General features: G+C 33.9%; 2 protein-coding genes, 2 long non-coding RNA genes, 1 other non-coding gene and 1 pseudogene across 7 annotated transcripts in view; 4 read left to right on the forward strand and 2 right to left on the reverse strand.

Annotated features, from left to right (window-relative positions):
- The window catches only part of LOC132906818 (transducin beta-like protein 2), a 63105-nt gene extending 42750 nt beyond the window's left edge, over positions 1-20355 (reverse strand). Inside the window, exon 1 of one of the 3 annotated variants that reach the window (XM_060959362.1) lies at positions 13247-14653. In XM_060959362.1, coding sequence (XP_060815345.1) covers positions 13247-13397 — 151 coding nt within the window. In that variant the 5' untranslated portion in view covers positions 13398-14653. Of the gene's footprint in view, positions 1-13246; positions 14760-19806 lie in introns of those variants that run through there. The other 2 variants (XM_060959361.1, XM_060959360.1) reach the window with 2 other exon arrangements.
- On the forward strand, positions 5659-5765 carry LOC132907603 (U6 spliceosomal RNA). Its single transcript, XR_009658227.1, has one exon. It is a non-coding gene; the product is annotated as a U6 spliceosomal RNA (small nuclear RNA).
- Positions 14992-18058, reverse strand: LOC132906843 (uncharacterized). Its single transcript, XR_009658046.1, has 2 exons — positions 16161-18058; positions 14992-16064 (listed from the first exon to the last, which is right to left on the reverse strand). It is a non-coding gene; the product is annotated as an uncharacterized LOC132906843 (long non-coding RNA).
- Positions 18058-18703, forward strand: LOC132906845 (uncharacterized). Its single transcript, XR_009658048.1, has 2 exons — positions 18058-18227; positions 18350-18703. It is a non-coding gene; the product is annotated as an uncharacterized LOC132906845 (long non-coding RNA).
- An 820-nt stretch (positions 20356-21175) lies between the features above and the next one.
- Positions 21176-24076, forward strand: LOC132906842 (uncharacterized; annotated as a pseudogene).
- LOC132906838 (coiled-coil-helix-coiled-coil-helix domain-containing protein 10, mitochondrial) lies at positions 22477-23512 on the forward strand. The gene is made up of 3 exons (XM_060959397.1): positions 22477-22672; positions 22856-23229; positions 23317-23512. The coding sequence occupies exons 1-3, from the start codon at positions 22632-22634 to the stop codon at positions 23325-23327; spliced, it is 426 nt and encodes a 141-aa protein (XP_060815380.1). The 5' UTR covers positions 22477-22631; the 3' UTR covers positions 23328-23512.
- Positions 24077-24087: the final 11 nt, after the last annotated feature.

Here is a 24087-nt window from a genome sequence, read left to right on the forward strand (position 1 = left end):
ATTTACGTTTATATAACAGAATATATAAATATACATATTTAATCAGTTTTTAATATTATACGAATGTCTTCGATATTTTGTGCACTAAAACACATTTTGTAGATATCACAAAAATATGAAAATTAAAAATCATATTAATGGTATGTATAAAATGCTCTTTGAATTTCGCAATCCAATAAAATCGATTAAGTTTCATCCTATCGTCAATTTTTTTTTTTTTTTTTTAATAGTTTATTTTGTTTTTTTTTTTACAATTTATCCTGAAGGACTTATCGTCAATTTTAAATCATATTAAAAAAGAAAAAGGTCACTATCAATCACGTACATTTATTGTTAAGTTAAAAAGATTTACTTGTATGATTCTCTCCGCTCATTGCTTGTACAGCGTATTGGTCGTGCATTAATGTTTAATTAAATTAAATCGCGATTTGTATCAAGATCGATCCAATCTATCGTGGTAAATGTGAAAGCAGGCAAAGTTGAGGAAGTGAAGTAACTTTAAAGAATAATTCGTCAGAAATTTATAGCCGTGCTTATTTGTGTTATAAAACAGATCTTTTCGTTAGATTAAAAAAAAGAAAAGGAAAAACGAAGAAAGAAACAGGGAAGCAAATTTCTCTGTATTCGTCATGGTATATTCGCATTGTTGTGGCGCGTGCAATGCGCTTTAATTTTCTGATTTTAATATATATCTGCAAGAAATAGTAACGTATCTAATCTCAACCTAGATTTATACAAACAAGAAAACAAAGCATATATCTTCACGTTTCAACGTACAAGACGAAGCGCGACCTATTTTTAAACTCGGTTATTTTGCACGTTTAGTACCCTGCAGAAGTCTTTGATTTGCCAAATAAAAATATTCGTTTGATATTCTTCCGAGGAATTTCTTTGTTCTAGTTAGTTATATTATATGCGATATAAGAATTTGTCTTTTAATTGGCAAATTAACAAATTTCTACAACCCCGTGAAACTATTTTTAAAATATATAAATCAAGAAGAATTTTAAACACGAGTAATGTCACAAAGGCGATAATTACAGATTTTTATCAACATCCTATGAAAATATTTCCTGAAAATGAAAAATTCATCAGATTGCTATTATAAATCACCTAAGATTTTTCTGCGATACCGTATGTACCTATATACGATTTCGGTGTTCCGTGAAATACATTTACGGAGATATCGTTGCGCCTCCAACAGCTATCGCACAATCACCGTTTGCTTAAGTCTATTTATGTGCCGATGAAAACGTTACAACTTACGATCTATCTCGTCGTCAAACGACGCATTTTCCCTTCGTTTCGGTTCAACGGAGGACAATTTTACAGTTTTACGATGGTGTTTTGAGTCGCTCTATGCAAAGGCGAAACTCGATCGCCTAATTCCCTAACGTATTAATACTTAGCCAACCGCGCGCGCCACAGCGAGCTATACGCTGTCTACCGCGCATTTTTCCAAGTATCGAAGACTAATGTTTATTACTTAAAAAGCAAAGAGGTCTAAAAATTATTCAAGTGGTCAATTATATTCTTTTTTTATGGTTTATTTTGGTTTTTACAATTTGTTCTGAAGGACATTTGGTAAAGTGTTAGTGTTAGACATTGGTGAAAAAAATAAAATAAAAATAAATATAGCATGTGGGTGACTACCCCCAGTGAGGTGCCAGCTTCGTTTTTTCTAAGTTATATCTTATATGAGGTCTATTGGGTGTTTCCTTTTTAGTCTTCTTGCGATGTTTGTTGTGTTGCACGTTTCAGCTGCCAGTTGTCAGTTAATTTGTGAAGAAAACTGGACACGCAGACGTGCGTTCCTCGACAAGGAGTGAACTAAATGAAATAATTATTATTTAGTTTGTTGCTTTTAATTAACAAGTCACAGGTCCAAAATGCATTGTTTACTAACTTTGTATTCCTTTTTGTAATAATTTCGCAGGATTAAATCGTAGTAATTATATATTTTGTGAAATACAAGTGACAGTGGAAGGTTTCAAAGCGAAGAGAAATATAAAACCTCTTGATTGTGATAGATATAACGTGTGGAAATTAAGAATGTGCTTTAGTGAATGAAACTGATGTGATTAAAGTGATCGATTCTTTTCTCGGCTTCGCAAAAGGTGCAACCAAGGGAATTTTGAATAGTTTGGATATTATGCAGAAAAGAAGAAGTTTCGTCATTCTCAATCAGCTCTACGAAAGAAATTGTTGGGATTAAACGTCATTAAACGTTGGGGGTGATACGTCACTGGTGAAATATTGAATAAATGTTTGACAAATTGCAACAAACACAAAGCTTCACGTTTATTGTTGACTTTCTTTTTTCTCGTGGAGGAAATCCACACGGAGGACACCCGCCAACCTCCTCTAGGGAGAAGAGCGGCGCGTGTGGTTAGTGTCGGACTTTAACCGACTAAGACCCTCCGCGCAATGACCGTCCCCTATTGCGACCAAGGGATGCCCGGGAACCGCTGTGGTGACACACCGGGCCCCTCGCACACTACTACTATTCCGTCCGTACTACATCTCTCTTGTCCTCTCCCAGGGGCCGTCGTCCGGATCCGCAACCGGACTTACTTGGTGGTGCCCTCCCGGGTGCTGGAAGGTCCACAGCACCTAAAACTTCATTTACCTTCGGAGGTCGCTGCGACTCTCACACGCGCCTCATCATATAGTCGTGTCCACGGGCACCGCCGCACGGAAATTCTCAAGGGGCGATCACCCATCTTAGTACTTCGTCCTGCCACGCGCTGCTTAAAGCCCTGGCGATCGGATGAAAACCAGCATTTTCAGCGCGCTATCGTCGTTGGCACGTTAATTGTTGACTTGTGTCACGACGGTATAATAGCGGCGATAGAAACTTTATTTGACGAGAATTTAACTTTGGCTTTCGTTAAAATAAAACTTTTGGATTTTGAAGTAAAATTAAGAAAGGAGAGCAGTTGTATAAGCGTAAAACTTCTTCAAGCTGAGTAGATATATACACAAAATTCTACAGATAATAATTTTGATTACTTTCTAGTTATTTAAAAACAATCGTATAAAACGAAAGCAATTCTGCAAATCCAAGAAGAATGCATCAATTACAAAGCGTCATCAATGCGAGAGAAAAGAGTACGAAATAAGAAAGTGTTTCTACGATAGAAGAAGTCTTCAACGTAATGTTCAAACAGTTCGAACAACTCAGCCAATAATAAGAGAAGACAACACGTCTGACTTTGTTTCCACGACTGGAGATTATCGATCTAATATCAACGATAAGCTCGCTCTTCTCTTGCACTTTGCAGCATCGGATCGTCGCAACAATAAAGAAAGATCCTCTTTTAAGAATTTGAATCTGGACAAAGAAGTTGAATTTGTTGAGAAAAATTTTCCTAACGAGAAAAGGAGGTTTTTATAACAGCAACGAAGGAAAGAAAAATTTATGTCACCAGTAACACGAGTATTCAAGGTGTTCTCGAGGATTTTCTTTGTAATCCAGAAACTCCATATTTTCTGTACAAAAAATGTAACACGCAGTGATGCAAGTGACCATTACTTTCAATGAGAAAGGAGACGAGACAAGCAAAAGAGGTAAAAATACGATGAAAGGTAAACTCTGACACTAAACCTATTTTATTTTTTTCTTTTTTAATTTCATTTATAATTTCTTACATACAATATTATATCGCCATTTAACTTCACACGATTTTTCTTATAATATACGTATAATGAATTTCTTAATATTCACCTCTCTTTTTATTTTTTATTTTCCGAGAAGAATACGTGTCTGTCTTATCTACCACGATCGACCATTTGACCGGTTGAAAGATTTGTATTTTTTTATAACAGTAACAATTCTAAAGCTGAAAGTGCACGGAAGCAGAGGCGTTTCGAGTGTTGGGAACTAAATGCGATTTATCTACTGCAAAATTATATGCATTTAGTGCATTTCTGTAAGCACGCGGCGTATATGAGGTTAAAAATTGTAGACATATCACTTTTAATTTATCAAATGTCCAGCTGAACAAATTGTAAAGCAGAAATTAAAATAAAAAAGAGTCAATTCTATGGAACAAAAAATAGGATTCGCAATTTTTCTCAAACGCTATAAGCAGAAATAAGAAATAATTTATCGTGAAAGGAAAGATTTATTCGGTTTGATAACAGAAATCATCGAAGCTATCGCTTACAAACTGATATATTCGCTTTGATTTCTAAAATTTGGCACAAAATCCATATATTACTATCGACGAACAATTGTTTCCAACAAAATCAAGCTGTAGCTTTACTTGGTACATTTACCCAATAAACTGGGCAAATTTGGTATCAAATTCTGGTTAGCATTCGATGTAAATAGCAAGTATATTATAAACGGCTCTCTATATTTGGGAAAAGATGAAGGGAGAGAACCCCTTCGGTTCTGCTTGGGGAATTCATCACTGAAATTAATAGAATCGTATGCAGGGCATGGAGGAAATATAATCCTGGAGATTTTTTCTTTTTTTGCAAGTGTGTCGAAAGTGACTAAACTTTTAACACAAAAAAAAAAAAAAAAAAAAAAAAAGAAGAAACTGCGGTGTTGGAACAATTCGTGCAAAGAGAAGGGAGCTACAAAAATTGGCAAAGCAGGCAAAGAACAATATTTTTTTAGTTTATTTTGTTTTTTTTTTTACAATTTGTCCTGAAGGACATTTGGTAAAATGTTATATCTTATTGGTAAAAAAATAAAATAAAATAGAAATAAATATAGCATGTGGGTGGTTACCCCCAGCGGGGTAGGTTATATCTTTTACGTCGAAGACCAGATGTAGAGTTTTCTTAGAAGTGGCGAATCACTTCAACAATTTTGAAACTAATAGAAAAGAGGCAAACTCTAATAATTGTCAAGCGTATGATGCTATAAATAATAATTGATTTATGGTATCAAAACGTTTAGGGCACATAGGAAAATCTAAATTTTTAGAATCGAAGAGTAAGCAAATGATCGATGATATAAAGCATATTGACAAGATTATACCTAATGATAATTTATATGAAGCTTGTATAAATGGTACACAAGCACGACTACCGTTTGAAAAAGCAAGAGATAAAAGGCCACGTTTTATTATTCGTTCCGATGTTTGTGGTCCAATCACTCCTACGATCATTAACAATCAAAATTTAATTACGTATAAATCAGATGTTTCAGTTTTTCGTGATTTTATTGCAGAAGGTGATTCAATTTAAAGGATTTTAATTTGTATCGCAATAATGAGGAGGAATAATTGTCAAATGAGATGAAAGACCATTGTGTGCAAAGAGGTATCAGTTATCATTCGACAGTTCTACGAATCTCTCCATTGAATAATGTTTGGAAACGTATGGTTAGAACGATAATGGAATTATGAAATAATCGATTAACGACAAGGCATGCGCAATGATAAGCGGTGTTAGTTTATAAAAACGTGTTTTGGGGAGAATCAATAATTCCAATCAGTTTGATCCCGACTAAAGCTTTAAAACAAGATAAAACAACATATGAATCGTGGTAGAAAGTCTCGAGTAAGATATTTAGAAAATGTCAGTTCTACCGTTTATGTACACGATAAAACTAGGAAAATTTGCTATAGTTGGAAACATGATTGTAGATGAACCAAATTACTTAAAGGGTTGTAAGTCTGACAGCGATAAATCAAACATGTACTTGCTTCGGCAGTACGTATACTAAAATTGGAAAGATAGAGAGAAGGTTAGCATGGCCCCTGCACAAGGATGATACGCAAAGTCGTGAAGCGTTCCACATTTTCCGCACGGGGGCAGGGGGCGCTCGGCGGTTCGCGGGCACCTTGATCGCAAGAGGGACGGTCATCGTGGAGGTTTTGGCCGGTCGGAGTCCGACACTACCACGCTGCTCTTCCCCCTAGAAGCGGCGGGTGTCCGTGCGGATTTCCTCCACGAAAAAAAAAAAAAAAGAAAAAGAAAAATCAAATATGGAAACCAAGCATAAAAGTAAATTCTGAAGTAAAATTGTGAGACGAAATTAATAAACCTGAATTTGAGGAAGGAGCGATAGGATTAAACAGCTTCCTCCCATCTCATACGACGAGAGAGATACAATATGATCTCGTGTGTGCTCAATCTCTTCTTTTATGGTGTAAAACTGACAATAAGGTATTGGTTTGAAGCATTTGAAGAAGCCTTATAGAAAAAGATTTTCGAAATTCATCTGTTGATTGTTGTATCTACATTAACTGACAAATATATCTAGAAATATTATATGCAGTATTTTATGTAGATTTTTTTGTGATTGCTAAAGTTAACAGTGAAACAATGAATAATTCTAAAAGTTATTTAACGAATAAATTTAGCACGACAGATTTGAAAGGCGTTATATTTTTCTTTTATTTAAAAGTTATAAACAGTAACAAGAAAATAACGTTAAATCAAAGTGCTTACATAAGGACAGTTTTGGAGAAATTTAATATACACGATGGTAGAGCTGTTAGTATACCACTTCCAAGCAAACTGCATTATTTACGTATTTTTAACGATATGCGTACCACTTGATTTAAGTACAGCAATAAATTTTTGAAGCAGATATACGAATACAAGTAACAAAGAACTTTGGCAAAATTTAAAACGGGTACTGAGATATCTCAAAGGTTTAAATGACATGTAAAAGGCGACTATAATATATATAAGGTATATAAGATATAACTCTGTATTCCTTTTTGTAATAATTCCGCGCGATTAAACTGTAATAATTATATATTTTGCGAAGTACTTTAATGCAAAAGACGATGGAAGCTTTAAAAGAGAAATGAAGAGAAATATAAAACCTTTTGATGGCGATAGCTATAGCGTTTGGAAATTAAGAATATGTGCTCTAATTAGTGAACTTGATGTAATCCGATGATAAAATTCTCGATCGATTAACCGACGACTAGATTAAAGCTGAATTAGTCGTCGGTAGCGTTATCGTGGAATACATATTTATTCAATTTTTCCCTCAGCTTTGCAAAACCTGGAGGTACTGCAAAGGGAATTTTGAATAGTTTGGATATTATCTACGAAAGAAGTTTTGGCACGTGTAACCGCGGCTCGGTCTTAGTTTCCAACATATTCCCAAACTGTGGGTACAACTACAGAGAATTCTGCCTATAATTGTGCGTCTGTGACAATGAATGCGTTAGTATTCGTTGCCGACTGCCTCACCACAGCGGCGAACAGGTAGAATGATGTCTAACACAAATTTAATTTTTATCTTTTGTCATTTTATCTTGGTAGCACGGTGGTGAAGCGATAGGCTACCAAAGTAACATATACGCTGCCACGGACGCGCGATTATACGCAGAATTCACCGTGCGATATTTGCACATATTTCGGAAATTAACAAAAGAACATCATATCGCGGTGTCTACCAGCGATCCGAATGAAATTTATATATGACGTAGCTGTCAGTTTCTTCTTTATCGGCAATCGTACATATTGAGAACCAACCCCAAAGCTTGGGCTGGAAAACCTGTTTCGACGAATTTCTTGAAAATTACTACTAATAGAGTTGATTGTATAAATTGATGAAATTAGTGTTTTTCAATAACGAATTAGACGATGTAAATTATTTCGTAAAAGAATCTATCTGTTTATTATTTGTTATTATTTTATAAAATAATATATTAAAAAATAGCGTAACTTTAATCATTTTTCCAGGTAAATGTTAACAAATTTTTTAATATTTACAGTTATTTTTAGGTTAGTTACAGTTATTAAATATGTGATAGTTTTGAAAACAGCTGATTTTATTGTAATACACTCGTTCTTGTCCTTAGACGAATTCTAACAAAACAATTGATTATAATTAATTATTCGATATGATTTTCAAGAAAGCCGCATTTCTCTAAGATCTTAACATCAGTAATTATTCACAGCTATACAAATCAACCAACGACAACAGCTGATAGAAAATTGTCATTTGTATTGTAAATTATAATGCTGATAGTAAAGACCGCGCGTGCAGCAAAATAAAGAACTTTTAAGGACTTGGTGTGGAAGTGTATCTCTTCCTAAAACGTGCGGATATGATGAAGAATTGATAAAGAATACAATTCCAGGAAGAAAAACATTAAAATTTTTAGAAATACCAAAAGTACAACAGAACTTATACAACCATTAGATATTTATGGATTCCATATTTTAAAAAATTTCGTAAGAAAGTTTTCAAACTTGACAATTAATTTAAATCTCAATATTAATTTATATCATCGGAATAATATAACAAAGTTGCAATCGTTGATGCGTCATCGATTGTCCTATCTTAGATACGAACAAATGTTTAAATATGCATGGTACCGATGTGGCTACATAGATAATTGATCAAAGGAGTTAGAAAATTTCATGAAATTTTGTTTTACAAATCTCAATATTAATTTATATCATCGGAATAATATAACAAGGTTGCAATCGTTGATGCGTCATCGATTGTCCTATCTTAGATACGAACAAATGTTTAAATATGCATGGTACCGATGTGGCTACATAGATAACTGGTCAAAGGAGTTAGAAAATTTCATGAAATTTTGTTTTACAAATTTGCAATGAACCATTCAAACTATCACAATATAGTTGCTATAACAATAAAACGTGCGTTGTATAAAATACATTTATGCTTTAATCGCTTCTTCGAGGGCGACCATTATTATGATAACTAGAATGTACAATTGACATTAATTGTTTCTATAGTATTCATTTTTTAAACACGAATGAGTGTCTGACGATCAAATCAGTTCTTTTTATTGTTTAGCAATATATACGAACAAGAAACAAGCAAAATATTAATTTGCACATTAAACAATAAAATTTCAAATGTAATAAATTCTTTGTAATGCAAAAATCAAGATTCGAATTTATATTTAGTTTGTACATATGGATATAGTGTTTGTAAACAAATATTTAAGACAATTTGTTAACATTTACTTGGAAAAACGATTAAAAATAAGCTATTTTTAATACATTATTAAGACAAATGGATTCTTTAGAAAATAATTTACATCGTCATATTCTTAGTCGTCATTGAAAAATACTCAATCAATCATCAATTTCCATAATCATTCTATTTGTACTAGTTTCCGAGTTTCGTCGAAACAAATCTTTCAGCCTCAACTTTGGGGATGGTTTTCATCTCTTTAACGTGGACGTTTGACGATAGAAAAGAAATACGTGTCAAATATTTTTATAAGGACTACATCGTACATAAATTTCGTCAAGATCGACGATTGACGCTTCGGTGCGTTCCCTTGTAAGAGCAAGCGACGACACACGCGAAGGAAAAGGTTGTTCAAGATCTTAATTCCTATGACATAGTAAAAAAGTCATCGAAATCCAAGAGGACGACAGTTTTCTAAATAATTATCTATTTGATCTTCTTGCGACAAATGAATATACAGAAATCTAATTATAATTATGAATTTTTGCAAACAACAAAAATTCATAAAGGCTAGAATTTTTAAGCGTTCCACTTCTCTGCATATGCGTATAAATCAGGAGCTTTTTGTGAAATAACCGTATAAAATAAAAAATATGTACTCGAAAACGATAATCAAATTTCGAATCGCTCATCGTGGCGTATAATAACTAAAAGATCGAAACAATATGAAAACAACATGAAATTGCCTGCCTGTTTGGTAAGAACATGTAACGATACGTTATCTCTATTCTAAATGACGCCACAATTATTGAAAAGAAGATAATATTATACGTTTTCGAAAAGAGAGACGTTAATCATTGCGAAGGAAAAGATTTATCGATTAAAGAATACGAACTTCAGACTTCTGAACTGTATGAAATTACGTAGGAATTAACGTTTCTATTCGTGACGATTACTGTTCTCTAAAATTTGAAATAACGAATAGTAAAATTTCTCAAATAACGATGTTCCAAAAATGATATATTTTGATCAAATGGCTCGGAACGGAGGCAATGCGTAAATTTTACGTGAGAATTTTTATCGCGACAGTTCCACGTCTCCCAGTATCATAACGCAATAGATAAAATGCAAGTTTCTATTTATGTTTATTCAAATATATTCATATCTTCAACCTGCAGATACCAATTTTTGAACGGAAATAAATTTCTGTTTTGTCCACGTAAAACGATAAATATAGAAAAATATAGTAATATATTTTGCATGTAAAAAACAATTCAAAGAATTCTTAATTATGAGTTATAACGCTTACATATATGTGTATTATATAAAGCATTCGCTTATTTCTAGAAAAAATCCTTGAGTCGACGATCTTGCAATTACGTATTTTACAATACTTGATAGCATATTGAGAAATCATGATTTAGTATTTTATATAGAATACTATTATTCCAGTAATATTAGACTACATATAACTGCGTATAACAAGAAATATAATTTTCGGTTTTTGATTAAAAAATTCTATCTACTGGGAAGTATATTATACACAACTTCTCCAAACTATGTAATATTGATTTAAATAATTTTTTCCTTCAACGAATATGTTGCTGGATTAATCGCGCAGCATATGCATACATATGTAACTACATACTTACGCGTATAATATTTTATTCAATGGAGAAAGCAAAACCGATCGACAAATAGAAATATGTGGTTGCCTACGGTCAGTGCACTATTTGCAACGCGTGTTGCTAGTTTTCAGGGACGTGTGTTGCCGCACTGGCCCGGAAAATGTAGCGCATTGCGACAAATTTATATTCCCCGCTACAACAGGACAGAAATCGCGTGCCGCGAGATTTCTCGTTTTTAATATCAACTTGATCATAATTTTCAACACGTGAGATTATCTGTAATGGACGCTTAATTTCGACTAAATTTTATTACTTAAAATTATTCCAACAATATCAATTATCTTTTTATATTAACTATTTAATTAAAATTATTCAAAAACTAAACCTACCCATCGTATAAAAATTTTTTTAAATAATTATCTAGCTAACTGGCTTACTTGTCCTCTATAATAATTGAACATGTAACATGTTTACGGAAATTGATTAACAAAATACACCGCGTCCTCGAAAAATCCATCTAATTCCAAATTCGTTAATGTTTTGTATCGGTCGAGGCAATGAAGAAATTAAGGATGAACGACAGAAACGTGTCTAATAGGTGCTTCCGGTTGCCATAAATAAAAAGTCCTCGAAAAAATCCCTACAGGCCAGTATCAATTGTCCATTCGTCGGGCGTATTTGTCCGTACGGCCCTGAACGTTTCTCCTCGTAGGTACACGTGTACGCACGCGAGACGCGCGTATAAATACACATACGCGATGTCGGTTTATTTATACGCAAGGGTGCCCATTGCCTCTCTCTCTCTCTCTCTGCCCTCCCCCTCAATGCTCTCTTCAATTCGCATGATGTCGAACAACGCACAGAAAACTATGTATGTACCACGTTTTGTTTCTTTCCTACGATAAATTCATTGTCATGGCGACAAAGATATAACAGCGATGGCTCGAAGGAATGGCACACGCTGGCTTATAGCCGGCTTCAGTGATCGACATGCTTTGATAATCGTGGCGCGAGAAGTGCGGATTTTCGTACACGCGCTTATTCGCACGAACCAGGTTTCAAGATCGCGCTCTCAACGTCGCTCGAATATCGTTAAACTTCGCCTCGCAACTACTACATTGTGAATTTAACAAACAATTGCATCAGATGTCCATAAAGTTGTATTATATTTTTAACATCATAATTACTATAAAAGTATTTTAATACTAGAACTACTAGACTAGTCAAAATAATCAAAATTTTGAATTTTGAAACAATTTAATAATTTTTTGTAAAATATATAGCTAGATAATAGCTCGATTTTCTGCTTACATTATATATTTGTTATCTTCCATTTTGATTTCTTTGATACAAGTTTTGTGTTTCAATCGTTAGTAAGTAGATCTAGTGTTAGTACAGTAGAAAGAAACAATCGTTAATGATTACGTAAATGATTATATCACGATAGATAGTACGAAAATCAATAAATAGAAAAAAGAAATACAATTTGCTGAAGTTCGAACCTAATCTCCAAAAAAAAATAATATCTCTTAAATATCTTGAAAACATGAAAACAGTATAATGCATGCAGTTTGGTCCACTTGGTTCGCAGAATACACAGAAGTGTGTTCCAGCGCGAAATATGTATTGCGTGCTGACGCAGCTGCGCTTCCCTTCTTTGATTTACCCCCACCATTTTGTCTGTCTATTTCTTTTCTGCAGTAAAAAGTTACTCGCCACCCGCTGACGCGCTATTCTTAATTTCAACAAGCGAGTAAATATTGAGAAGCTTATCAAGATCTTGCGCTTTCCTAATAACGTATTTCTAATAAAACGATTTAACCTTTCCAGCTTTCGTCGATGCGTATCTTTCTAATTGTAATAATTCATTATCGTTCAGACACGTGTTTAGCAAACGCGATACAAAGACTTAGGTATCTGTCAGACTAGGCTAAAACGTATTATCTAAAATGTGCGCGATAACTGAAATAGATGATAGTGATAATTACAATGAAACATTTAAAATGAGGTAACGAAAAATTGTTATAGGTATAATATTCTTGCCAATATATTAGCGCGTTCACACGGAAATCATTTGCACTGTAACAAATTATAGATAACAAATAGTCGATGAAACTCCATTCATAGCGAAAGAGTAATTTCCCGCCAATTCTTCGCGTATTAACATGGGGACGGATCGAATGGTGTTGCAAAACGTGTACGCGACGCGCTTCATTACTGCTATTACATCGCACTCAGCCTCGTTTCATTTATTTCGATAAATTTATTTTCAACTAACATTTCCACCGCAAATTTTCTTTCAAAATCATAAAGAACGCACGTTCGACTGAATTCCACACGTGATGCCAATTAACATTCGCAAACATGTGATTCGTTTACAACAGACGATTAAAATTATTAAAAATGTAGCGTGAGTATAAAAAAAGACGATTATCAATGTAAGTTCTCGTGAAATTATAGATAAAACAAAGTGTAGAAAACTTTCTTGTTTCTTGTTTATGGAATATAGACATGACCTTAGACGTTTACCCCGTCAAACTATGTAATGTGTTTATTCATCGTTTTGCTTCGTCTTGTGAAATTTCTTTTTTATCGCGGTCCGCAAGTGAAAACGCGAAAAGAAAAGAGAATCGTACTTGACGGCGTGAGTGGTTCGCGAACACGCAAGCGTGGTTTTTTTCGGCGAGGAGTCGTGGGGGAAATATCGCTAGTAAAATTTCTTTATGGCAATGCTTACTTTTTATTGAATCTGAAGGCTTATTGGACCGTGACAACCGGCTAACGATGTAACCGATTACAAACAGCACGCCGCCAACAAACAACGTGCTCACGAGCACGATCACGGACATGCTAATTCTCAGCGTGATTTTCCCTTCTGTATCCTCCATCTTCACCGTTTAATTAAGCCACAGCACTTTGTTTTTTATTTCACCGCACTTTCGACGCACGCTTGATTCAATATAGGTCCGTTAAAAATCAACGTAAAATACGACCACGAGACTCGAGACTGGAACACACACACGACCGTGTGTTCCAAAAAACACGAGATATCATGCAACGATCGCGGTCAGTGCGTCAACTCCACGGCAAACCTGGTATACTCGCTTTATAGATGGAATGCTCGAGCTCGATCATTGGCACGTCTTTAACCACGAACCAGAGGTATTGTAGAAACGATACTTCAACAGATATTTTCAACAGTCTCTACTTCTTATTATCGACATCGATCATCTTTGTATCTTACTTTTACGTGCTTTTCTTTTCTATTTTCCATATGAAGTATATATTATAAGCGAGTAAGATTCGTTGAAACGAAACAAAAGATGATTTTCTACATCCACAACAGCTTAGAAAGATCTCGTTTGGTAGTGCAAATTTTATAATCGTAGGTAGAACATGACTCGTAGAGACACACAGCAACTTGAAAGAATAACGTCCGCATTCCTTGATCCCCCACTTCGATTTTTTTTCTTGGCACCGTTGCGAGTTTTGTCTATTTAGATGATAAAGTTACCACTTCAAATCGTTTCTAGGTCACCATCACGTTCCTCACTAAGCTCGTATTATATGTGTGACACAGTGTATCGTTTAAATTTCGTTCTTGTCAATGTTGCTTTTATAAGAATTATCGCTTGGTGAATTTAATATTTAATAATTATCTAGCACTGCCCGCAGTTTATGTCATTGATTTAAAATGGGAATAGAACACGTAACTGGTGATCGAGTGACCCAAGAACCGGCTACTCTATTTCGTATTCGTAAGAAGAAACGAAAGAGTGCCGAAACTTCCGTGAAGGTGTCTTTCGCGAACTGTGTTTACGCAGTTTTAATAGGTTGTCACCAATTTGGATTTCTTGAAGTAATACTCACGATGTTATTGAATAAGATGTGCATACGGTTACCCGAAGTAATTAATGTTACCGCGCAACTTATGTAAGCCATTTAGGTGATCGCATGTTCTGGCGGTACACTCGTAAATCAGACGGAATCATCACGAAGGAGACACGTTAGGAGTTTGATCAGTTAACGTAATGCTCGTAAGAGCTCGAAGCGCGTGTTTGCCGGAACATGTCAATAGTGCCGGTATATACGCGATGGTAACCTAGCTGCCTCGCGTTTAACTCGCTCTCTTCGAAGATTCCCCACCATTTCAAACCCCCACGAAGGTAGTTGTGTTCTCCCACCGAAACGGAAGTTGCACTTGCGCGATCGAATACTTGGATGTCTGGCGGGTAAGAAACCGCGCGCCGGCGATTAACATTCGAGTGGTCGATACGATTCATCATATCAATGATACATAAAGTCCGAAATCAAATTAATTTTTGGTAACTTCACTTTTCTCAAATTCCTCAATTGCATTACCCAGTAAATATAATTAATCTCCAGTTTCAAGAAACAAATGGTTTATTTCCACACATTCGCTTATCACAAAGAAATATTATAAATAACGATAAATTTCAAGGAAGATTAAAAAGGATGGTGTTTGTAACATAATTTTGTTTTATTTTCTAATTTATGTAATTGATCAATATGACTTCTAGTTATATGTGTAAATCTTTTAATATTGAAATTGTAATAGTTTATAATTTTATTTAAAAGTTTTAATCGCCACATTATCATAAACAGAGAAAACATTAAAGCATAAGCACTTATTAACATTGGTATGTAATTGATATACATCAAAAAGAGAGAACGAAAATTTTATCTATTTTTATATTTTAGTAAAACAACAAAAGGTATAATGTTGCAAGAAGATATTTGTAACAAACGTGAATATTTCAACTTTTGCTAATGTTGCCGTTTATTAATATTGTTTTCACTCCTTCAGATTAAATTTAGAAACAATGTTGTAAATTAAGTTCCGAGGTCAGTTTTTTTTCTTCTTTTAAGAAAATAATCAAAGGTCATAATAAAAATGTATCTTATCTTAAACGTGATGGTTAACGGGATTCCGGAAATCCTATTACATCAACTCGTTCATACAGATTGTAGTGTCACAAATTTCTTAGAATAAAGTAACAGTGTTCTTGGAAACTCAATGACTACTTCATTTTCTCTGGCATAGACATATTTAAGATTCTAGAGAAGACGTACACCGTCATCGCTAACGATACCAAGAAAAGATAGCGTCAAGCTTGTTTATCGAAAGCAAGGCCACTAAAAATTCACCAACCTAAAATGAAAATATTGTGGAACAAATCGATATTTATCTTGTTTACAATCTCATGTAAATCGTCTGTCCGTCTGCAAACCGGTAATAGACGTGAACACTGAGACAAGTGTATATTATTAATATGCATTCGATTGTGAAGTTACACGATCCACTGTAACCTAACAACTAGGTTTACAAATGTGCTCGTAACGGCAAGATGCGTTAAATTCAACCCGTTATTCGCCCCGTTACTTTTCCTCATTTCAATCGTCTTCGTCCTCGATTTGACTCTCTCACGTGCAAGCCTCGCCATCATGCTTCATGTATAAACAGAACCTTCAATCATATACAAGGTGTTCATTTTTATCAATCTATTTGTATATTTAAGAAAATAACAACGATACTGAAAATGACAAGAAAAATACGTGTTTATAGATTTTCTAAGAAACGTTGCATTTTCAAGAAAGAGATCAAATTTAAATTACTTTACTTTACTTACTTTTCTGTACTTTTCTGGGATTAAAAAAGATTCTATACGATGTAGGAATCGTCACGTATATAAAGTTCCTATTCTACTTCTTGTTATATTTTATCAAATACATGTCAAATTTGAAAAAATTCACATCGTTAATGTGTTTCAAGATTCTGGTCTTAACAACGATTCCATATTTTTGTTCTTTTAGAACCTTTGATATTGAACTGCTGCGCAGTAATCAACGAATGTTTTGTTGTTCGCTTGATAAGTGAAGAGAGTGGTATAAACTCGAATCGGTTGAAATTTTTCTCGCGCACGCGCTGTATCTACGCCACTTCCTCGACTTCGTTTCCCGCGTCGATTCTGAATCTTCTTGAATATCACTTCACGAATACATATTTTGTTGGGTCCCTGGGTTCGGGCCAACGAACCCTGACTCGAGTTTAAAAGTCGCTTGCCCTAAAGAATTTGGTTCATTCGAATAAACTGCGATTAATTAAGGAACATTGTTGGAGCTAACAATGGAACATAACGAACTATTTCTGCTACAATACGCTTATCGAGCGAAAAGGAAAAAGCACGTGTATCAGAGGAATTGAGGAATCGACAAAATACAAAGATTTTCCTGTTACAAGTGAGTATCGCGAGATCGATGCTGCTACGGAATTTCCGCTGGATTACTTCCTTGGTTAGTCACGTTACGTACTTTGTAAAGACAACGAAATGTTTGATAACATGTTTATCTAAGGATCAGTGGAAAGGTCAAACATGATTTGGAAGCATGGATCGATTAAAATTAAAAATCAAGGATGAATGTTCCTCGATCGATAAAAATTGCACGAGACCAATATTTTATCAAATCCGTTAATAATAAATCATTTTTATCCATCGAAGGCAGTCTGGAAAAATAAAGGTTGATAAAAATGACGAAAATATGTACACCATCGAAACAGGAAACAGGTTAGAAATGATTAATCGACTCGTAGCTATCATCTGTCTCTGTTTTTATTAAAAATACAGCGAGTTCGTTGGAGGAATCGATAAATTTTGAATAAACGTTGCGCATCGATGAAATAATTACGATCTACGTATTACGTTAGGTACGCTTCTTATTAGCACCGATAACGTTCGTCACATGCACGTCCCGCGCGTAAGGTATATTATCCATGTTGACGCTTGTTCCTGAGATAAATTCGGTGTATATGAATCTTCGGCTCTACAGACGCTAAAATTACATAACGAAATCACTACTAGCAGTATCTACGCGTTTCTATTTAAGGGTATCAGTTCCAACGTACCGAAGTTAATTAATATTCGTTTCGAAGTAGAAACGTGTTCCAGAGTTAATTCGAATATGAAATAAAAATGAAATGCGTCTTTCTGTGAATCGAACGCGAGGATTTTAAATGCAGATATCCTCGTCGAAGTTATTACGCTTTCGCTGACTCGGTGGATTTTCCTGTTAAACGTGTATTTGCGCTTCGAATGAATTTTCGCGCGAACACCAGTTGGAAAATGGAATTCCGTGCTTGATCGATACGTAACGTAATATTTTCCTGTTCGTTTGCTGTTATGCGTAGTAGTTGAATGAATTACCTGCTCCAACACGATCGCCAGAATGGCTTAGCAAATAGCAATCGGGAAACGATAGTATTATTTTATTGAATGACGCGCTTAATTTAACCGCTAGCTAATGAAGGAGAGTCTTATTTCAAAAGAAGCTTCTATTAAAAACTTCTATCTGATCCGCGGTATGGATCATTTATCTGAAATTTTTCCATATTTCGACTTTTCACTTTACTGTCAATCGACCGTCGAATTTTTTACGTATCAATGATCTAGCACACAATGAGTTTTTAATATATAACAACGATAATCAGTTATCATCGTTGTCTAAATGTTAAGATGACGAATCTGATTTAAGTTATCAATGTTCTGAGAAAATGTGTAAAGGTCAGGAGAAAAGTAGAATTTTAAACGAAATGTTTATACTTCGCTTTGAAGCTTCGTAACATACGCGTCTTTTTTTATCAATGAGACCAAACTCATTTCTGTAGTGATAAATTTAGTTGTTGAAGGAAATGGAAGAAAGTGCATACAAACGTGTGACCTGTTTGACCCACTTTTCTTATAAAAACTGTCATTTCATTTCATTCTTACGTAAGTGACTCAATTATTATTCCTGATAATTAATTTGTATTCTATTATCTTAGGAATGAGAAAAATATATAAATCTATATAAATGGCAATCATAAAGATCAAGTAAGTTATATATTCTTGTTTTTGCTAGTTACATCGTCGGAAGGATAATATCACAATACAAAATAGAATAACACCTTCACATTTATTAGAAATTTCTTACCTGTTTGATTTATTAAAGATTTCCAAGATTTAAAGACTGCCAAGTAAATAAAAGCTTAAATTATAAAAAAAGAAAAATATTTCCATCGATAAATAGCCGAATAATTAACTATATACGTTCATAATTTCTATTTCAAACCGATTTCCTGAAAAAATATACTTTTCCTAATTGTATCACTCTTCTAATAAACCAACATATGTACAAACTAATTATCAGTAATAAAGTAACACCCTGTATGCACGCCATGATCTCTAGTACCTGAACTTTGAAATTGGCACAACGCCATGAAAGAAGTGCGCAATTCCGCGACGGGATTGCCACGCGTATGCGTTACCGGGAAGAATAATTTTGGTCCGTTGCGACGCAAGGGCGATGCTGCGTCACACAAATTTCGAAGAAATAAAAACAAAAAGTATAGACAGTAACAAAGGAAACAAAAGTCTCCAACAAAAAATATAAGCAACTGGAAACGTTTCATTGAGAAGACGCAACTATAATCCCGTCTATCAACATCAAACGACCGGCACGAGTGACCCAAACACGTCGTTTGACGTGTGCGATTTAAATTCCATATCTCTCGAACGAATCAGATACGACACGGCGCAGCGCCCATTTTCTCCTCATCGACTCTTTATTTAACTTCGTTCTTTTCTTCTCTCTCTCTCTCTCTCTCTCTCTCCGTCTCTCTCTCCGTCTCTCTTTTCATCACGCAAATTGCGAATCACAAAGTTAATGTTTGTTACCAGTCTCTCTCGTTATCGCTGTCGGATTAGACCAGCTTGATATTTCATTGTCACCAACAGATATTACGTCAGCTTTCTCTGAGTAAATTTTAAGATATAATTTAATCATATACAATAGAATTCCGTTTATCTGTAATTCGTTGAAGAAGTTAATGTTCAATCTCAAATATACGATCTCATAGCTGAGCTTTTATTGTTTTATCTTTAATCGAACAACATACACGAACGCGTATTCTTGTAGCATAAACATGTATGTACAGAGCCGTTTGATTATGTTCAGAATATGAGATGTAGAGGGTGACTTAACTAAACGCACAGGCATGTCGATTTAAGTTTTCTAAACGTTAACTTCTATTATTAGAACCAATAAAAACAGGTAGAGCTAGTGAACCTCTATTGCTATCTATATCTATAACTATCGTGTCCTCCGATATATTTGACCAAGCGGTGTTCTACTCTACAGGAAGATTGTCGCTATGGTTATGACATGACATTTTGTTTGGGTTTACTTTGACACTTTTCAAGCACGTGTTTCACAACAATCAAAACAAAAACAATCACTCACCACGCTTGCCGGATAGATGATCCTCCTTAAACTTTTGTGAATCTTCTGTGACAAAACGGATAGTCATTCCTTCCCGGAAAATATTTTACGCCGTTTCTTTTATTCGTTGCTTCAGTCTTTTTATCAAAAACGGTCGCTTGCCTCGGTGGGGGAGGATGTTGTTGAATTGAGGCATCGGTCGCGCTTCTTTGTCTGAATACTGAGTCGGATATCGTACCGCAAACAAGCAGGAAAGGTCACATGTGTGAGATCTATGTGTCAAGAAAAGGCGATGACAAAAACGGTCGTAGTAGCACCGCAGAAAACTGAAAAAAGGGAAGGGCGTATATACGTGGTACGTAATCTATCGCGGCCAACTCGTGGCATCGTGTACACTGAGTCATGTGCAACGTATTCCCGCCGGTTTATGAAGAGTTTCGTTCAGCTGATGTGCGCATGTGTCGGTGAATGCACTCAACAGTTGCAGCCAACGCGCGCCTATATTGACACGTGTTGCACGACGATAACAACTCGATAACACTGTACCACAGACGCAGAAACTGGCCAAGATCATCGCGCTCTGTTCGAAACTCCTTTCCCACGTTTAAACTAACTTAGTTTCTTTCTATGAAATGTTTACTGAGTCATTTTCATTCTTTCTTGTTTGCATAGCGATAAGATCTGCTACCTTTGTTCGGAATACGTACCAGCACTACTAAAAATTATTGACAAAATTGATGTTCTTAATAACTAACAGTTTTAAATGTTTTGAATTTTGAATAAAATATTTGATATTAAATATATTTGCAAATATTAAACATTATTGTAAATATAGTATTACATCTTTTGATAATGTAAACCGTTTATATTAATGGCGATCAAAAATTAAAAATTAAGAAATAAAATGAATTTATTGTCATTTCAGTTTTGGGAAATTTTTCTCCGTTTATCATTGTTTTTTATTGCAATTGAATTTGTGTCCACACACAATGGTTATTTTGTGTTAAATAAATGTTTCTAAATATAATCTTGCAAATTTCTCTAATATACGTAAATGTGTGTTAGGATATATGTATAGTTGCTTACGTTACAATTGCGCAAATATTGGCATACATACGTAATTGTTGTAATAATATCTTTGTTCTAAATATTAGCGGGAAATAAAATTTTTGAAAATTAAAAACGAATTAAATTTTCTTATAACGGTAATGTACACAACAATTAATTTCTATAAATACTATAAACATCTAATTCATTTAAGAATTAAGTAAAAAGATTTGAATACAAAATTTGAATACAATACAAAATCACTAAAAGAATTAACAATATCCTAATAAATTAAGAATAATAATTAAGAAGATTACTATGATTTTAAATTTGTATTCAAGACACGAAACGTACATTCAATCAACCTTTAAGTCTCGTTGTTTAACAGTTACTTAATGAATCTCATTTGTACTCTTTGTTGGCTTAGTATTTTACAAAGAATACAAATTACTGTTTATTTGCGCAATTTGTTTAATTGTACGAAAATAGATCGATTTCATGCAATAATGTAAGTTTACTGCAGAGACATTATTTTGCTACGTTTTTGATTTTTTGTATACATTACGACAATCGAGATTATGGCGCACTCTAGCAGAATTTTTGTAGAATACGATTGCTTTGTCAAGCAATTTCAAAGGATTGAAATGAGCAAACAAACGAAAAAAAAATACGTATACACTCAGTAAGTTTTGCAATTATAAATCATTAAATTACTATTTATACATGATAATATATATAATTTTCTGCATACTTCAGAATGTAATTAAAAACAATGATGACTGATTTCAAATATACTATTGAAAACTAATTATATCAAGATGATTTAATCATTTTTATCGTTTAATTTAGTCCATTTAAAAATAATGTATCTCGAATAAATTAAAAAGCAAAATTATGTATCGTAGAAGAAAAACTACCCAGAGAAATGAAAGACGAAGTCGAGTTTCGCCGTCTTCAATTTCACCGGTACAGCAGAAAAGGTCAGTCTTGTATTTGAGAAAAATATCCATCGTCCGAATTATATAATACATATTTGATTTACATAACTCCGGAAATAGGCAATTTAGAGAAATAGATATTCTATTAGTAATTACTGATTCATTTTATTGCATATATTTCAGTGATAAATATAATTATATATACTTATATGTATATTCATTTGATAAAAAAGCTATAAGTAGGACATTTTACATAAAATCATGCAATAGTACTTCATAAAATTGTAATATACTTGCATGGAAATTCGTTAGTCTTTTATTTTTAGGTAGAAGTATTTTAAAAAATAAAAAGTCATTTTTCATTTTGCAATACAAGATTAATATTTCTTTAATTAATAATCACTTTTTAATTCATATGTATGTGTATATATGTGAATCCTATGAATATGGTCTACTCAATAACTATATATATTAAACATTATAGCCAACATCATAGTTTGAATATTATATTGTAAAATATTAGTTTGTAACATATAATACAATAATGTTTGTGTATAATTAATATAAAAATATATAAAATATGTAAAATTTTTTATTAAAATGTTATTCGGACTTATCATTTAGGATTTATTATACATTTCTTGTTAATTTCGAAATGAACTGAAGTTCGTTACATTTCTGATAGTGTACTTCCTGTTTTATTTCTGGAAAGCTCGATAGCTACGCTTGAGCCTGCGCAATTTCGCTTACTTGCGTAACTTATAAAAGCATTAAAGATTTCATTGCAGTATCAGATTAAACTCTTAAGAGTACGAACGTGTATTGTGTTATACGAAATTTAGTGTGCCAAAACGCAAAAACATGCCACGACGTGGACGAGCAGCAAATCCTCCTCCGAGGACGTAAGTATTTTTCCTTTTTTAATCATATTCGTACGTGTAATTTTTCATAAACTGTCTTTGAATGTTTAATGATTCGTCGAATGTAACGGAATCACGTTTATCATAGTGAAGTTACGTGGTTCTTGAATTACTTTCGTAAGCATGTGTAACCATACAATAAAAGTAATTTTATTTATAATTTAGGGTTAGGCGAGCCTCAGCTCCAGTTGCAACCACTCCAGCACATCATCCTGCATCGACACCAATGGTAGCTCAGCCTCAACAGCCATCCCTCATGGGACAAATGGCTGCTACTGCTGGAGGTGTGGCAATTGGTTCTGCTGTTGGTCATACTATTGGACACGCAGTGACTGGTCTCTTCAGTGGTGGTTCCAGTGAGGCTGCTGCTGCACCAGCAGCTGTAGCACCAAGTGCACCAAGTGCACCAGTTTCTGCACCTGCTGGTGGTGTTTGCGCTTGGGAAGTCAAACAATTCTTAGAATGTGCCCAAAATCAATCAGATCTTTCATTGTGCGAAGGCTTTAATGAGGCTCTTCGTCAGTGCAAGGCATCTAACAGTAAGCTTTAAATAATATTTTTCTATATATGTTTCATAATATAGCATGAGCCAATTGCCAACCATTAAATTTGTTTTTTAATTTCAGGTTTAATTTAAACAAGGCATTCAGGAAGATAGCAGGAAGATAGGCAATATATTGATGAATTTAGTAGATCTCATAAAAATTTGGGTTCTGTATTTACCATGAGCTAGAATTATTTTAATCACTGCTTATATAAATTGGATAAAATGTGTACATGTATGCAAGTGAAATAAATTAAAATAAATTTGATTCCTGTTTATATGAGTGTTATTCATTTTGATTGAACCTTTTTTCTGTATATATATGTGATAAAGTAATAATTTTACATATAAGACAAAAAATGTAAAATAAAACATTAATTTTTACATGATGTACATATAACACAATTATATTAGAAAATACTTTTCTTTTGATTTTTGTAATTTAAATTATATATATATATAGATTTAAGGCAAAAACTTCATCATCCCAATTATGGACAAATAACAATAATCAATCCTTTCCTTTTCAATCTGCTGCTAGTACGGCAGCTGAAGTTGCAGCTGGCTCTGTTATGGTAAGTACTAATATTATTGCTTGCTTTTTTCCTTTAGAAATTAATGATCAATCACTTCAAGTTAAATTAATGATTCATACAAGGGTGAAGCAATCGAAAGCGCACTTCCTAGCAATGTAGGACATGAATCTTCTGCTAAAGCCGGCTTTAACAATAATTCTACAAACGCGCAAGAATTATGTATTTCCGAAATACGAGAATTTTTCGAATGCGCTTCAAGAAGTGAAGGTTTGGATACATGCAAAGCTTATCATGATACATGGATGAAATGTCAGAAT

This window comes from Bombus pascuorum, chromosome 5 (assembly GCF_905332965.1).
Source record: "Bombus pascuorum chromosome 5, iyBomPasc1.1, whole genome shotgun sequence".
Classification (NCBI taxonomy): Eukaryota; Metazoa; Arthropoda; class Insecta; order Hymenoptera; family Apidae; genus Bombus; species Bombus pascuorum.

Excerpts from the sequence above, each read along its gene's own strand:
- LOC132906838 (XM_060959397.1), top strand. The coding sequence starts at position 22,632 with ATGCCACGACGTGGACGAGCAGCAAATCCTCCTCCGAGGAC. Across the intron at positions 22,673-22,855 it reads GCAAATCCTCCTCCGAGGAC|GGTTAGGCGAGCCTCAGCTC; the intron begins GTAAGTATTTTT and ends TTTATAATTTAG.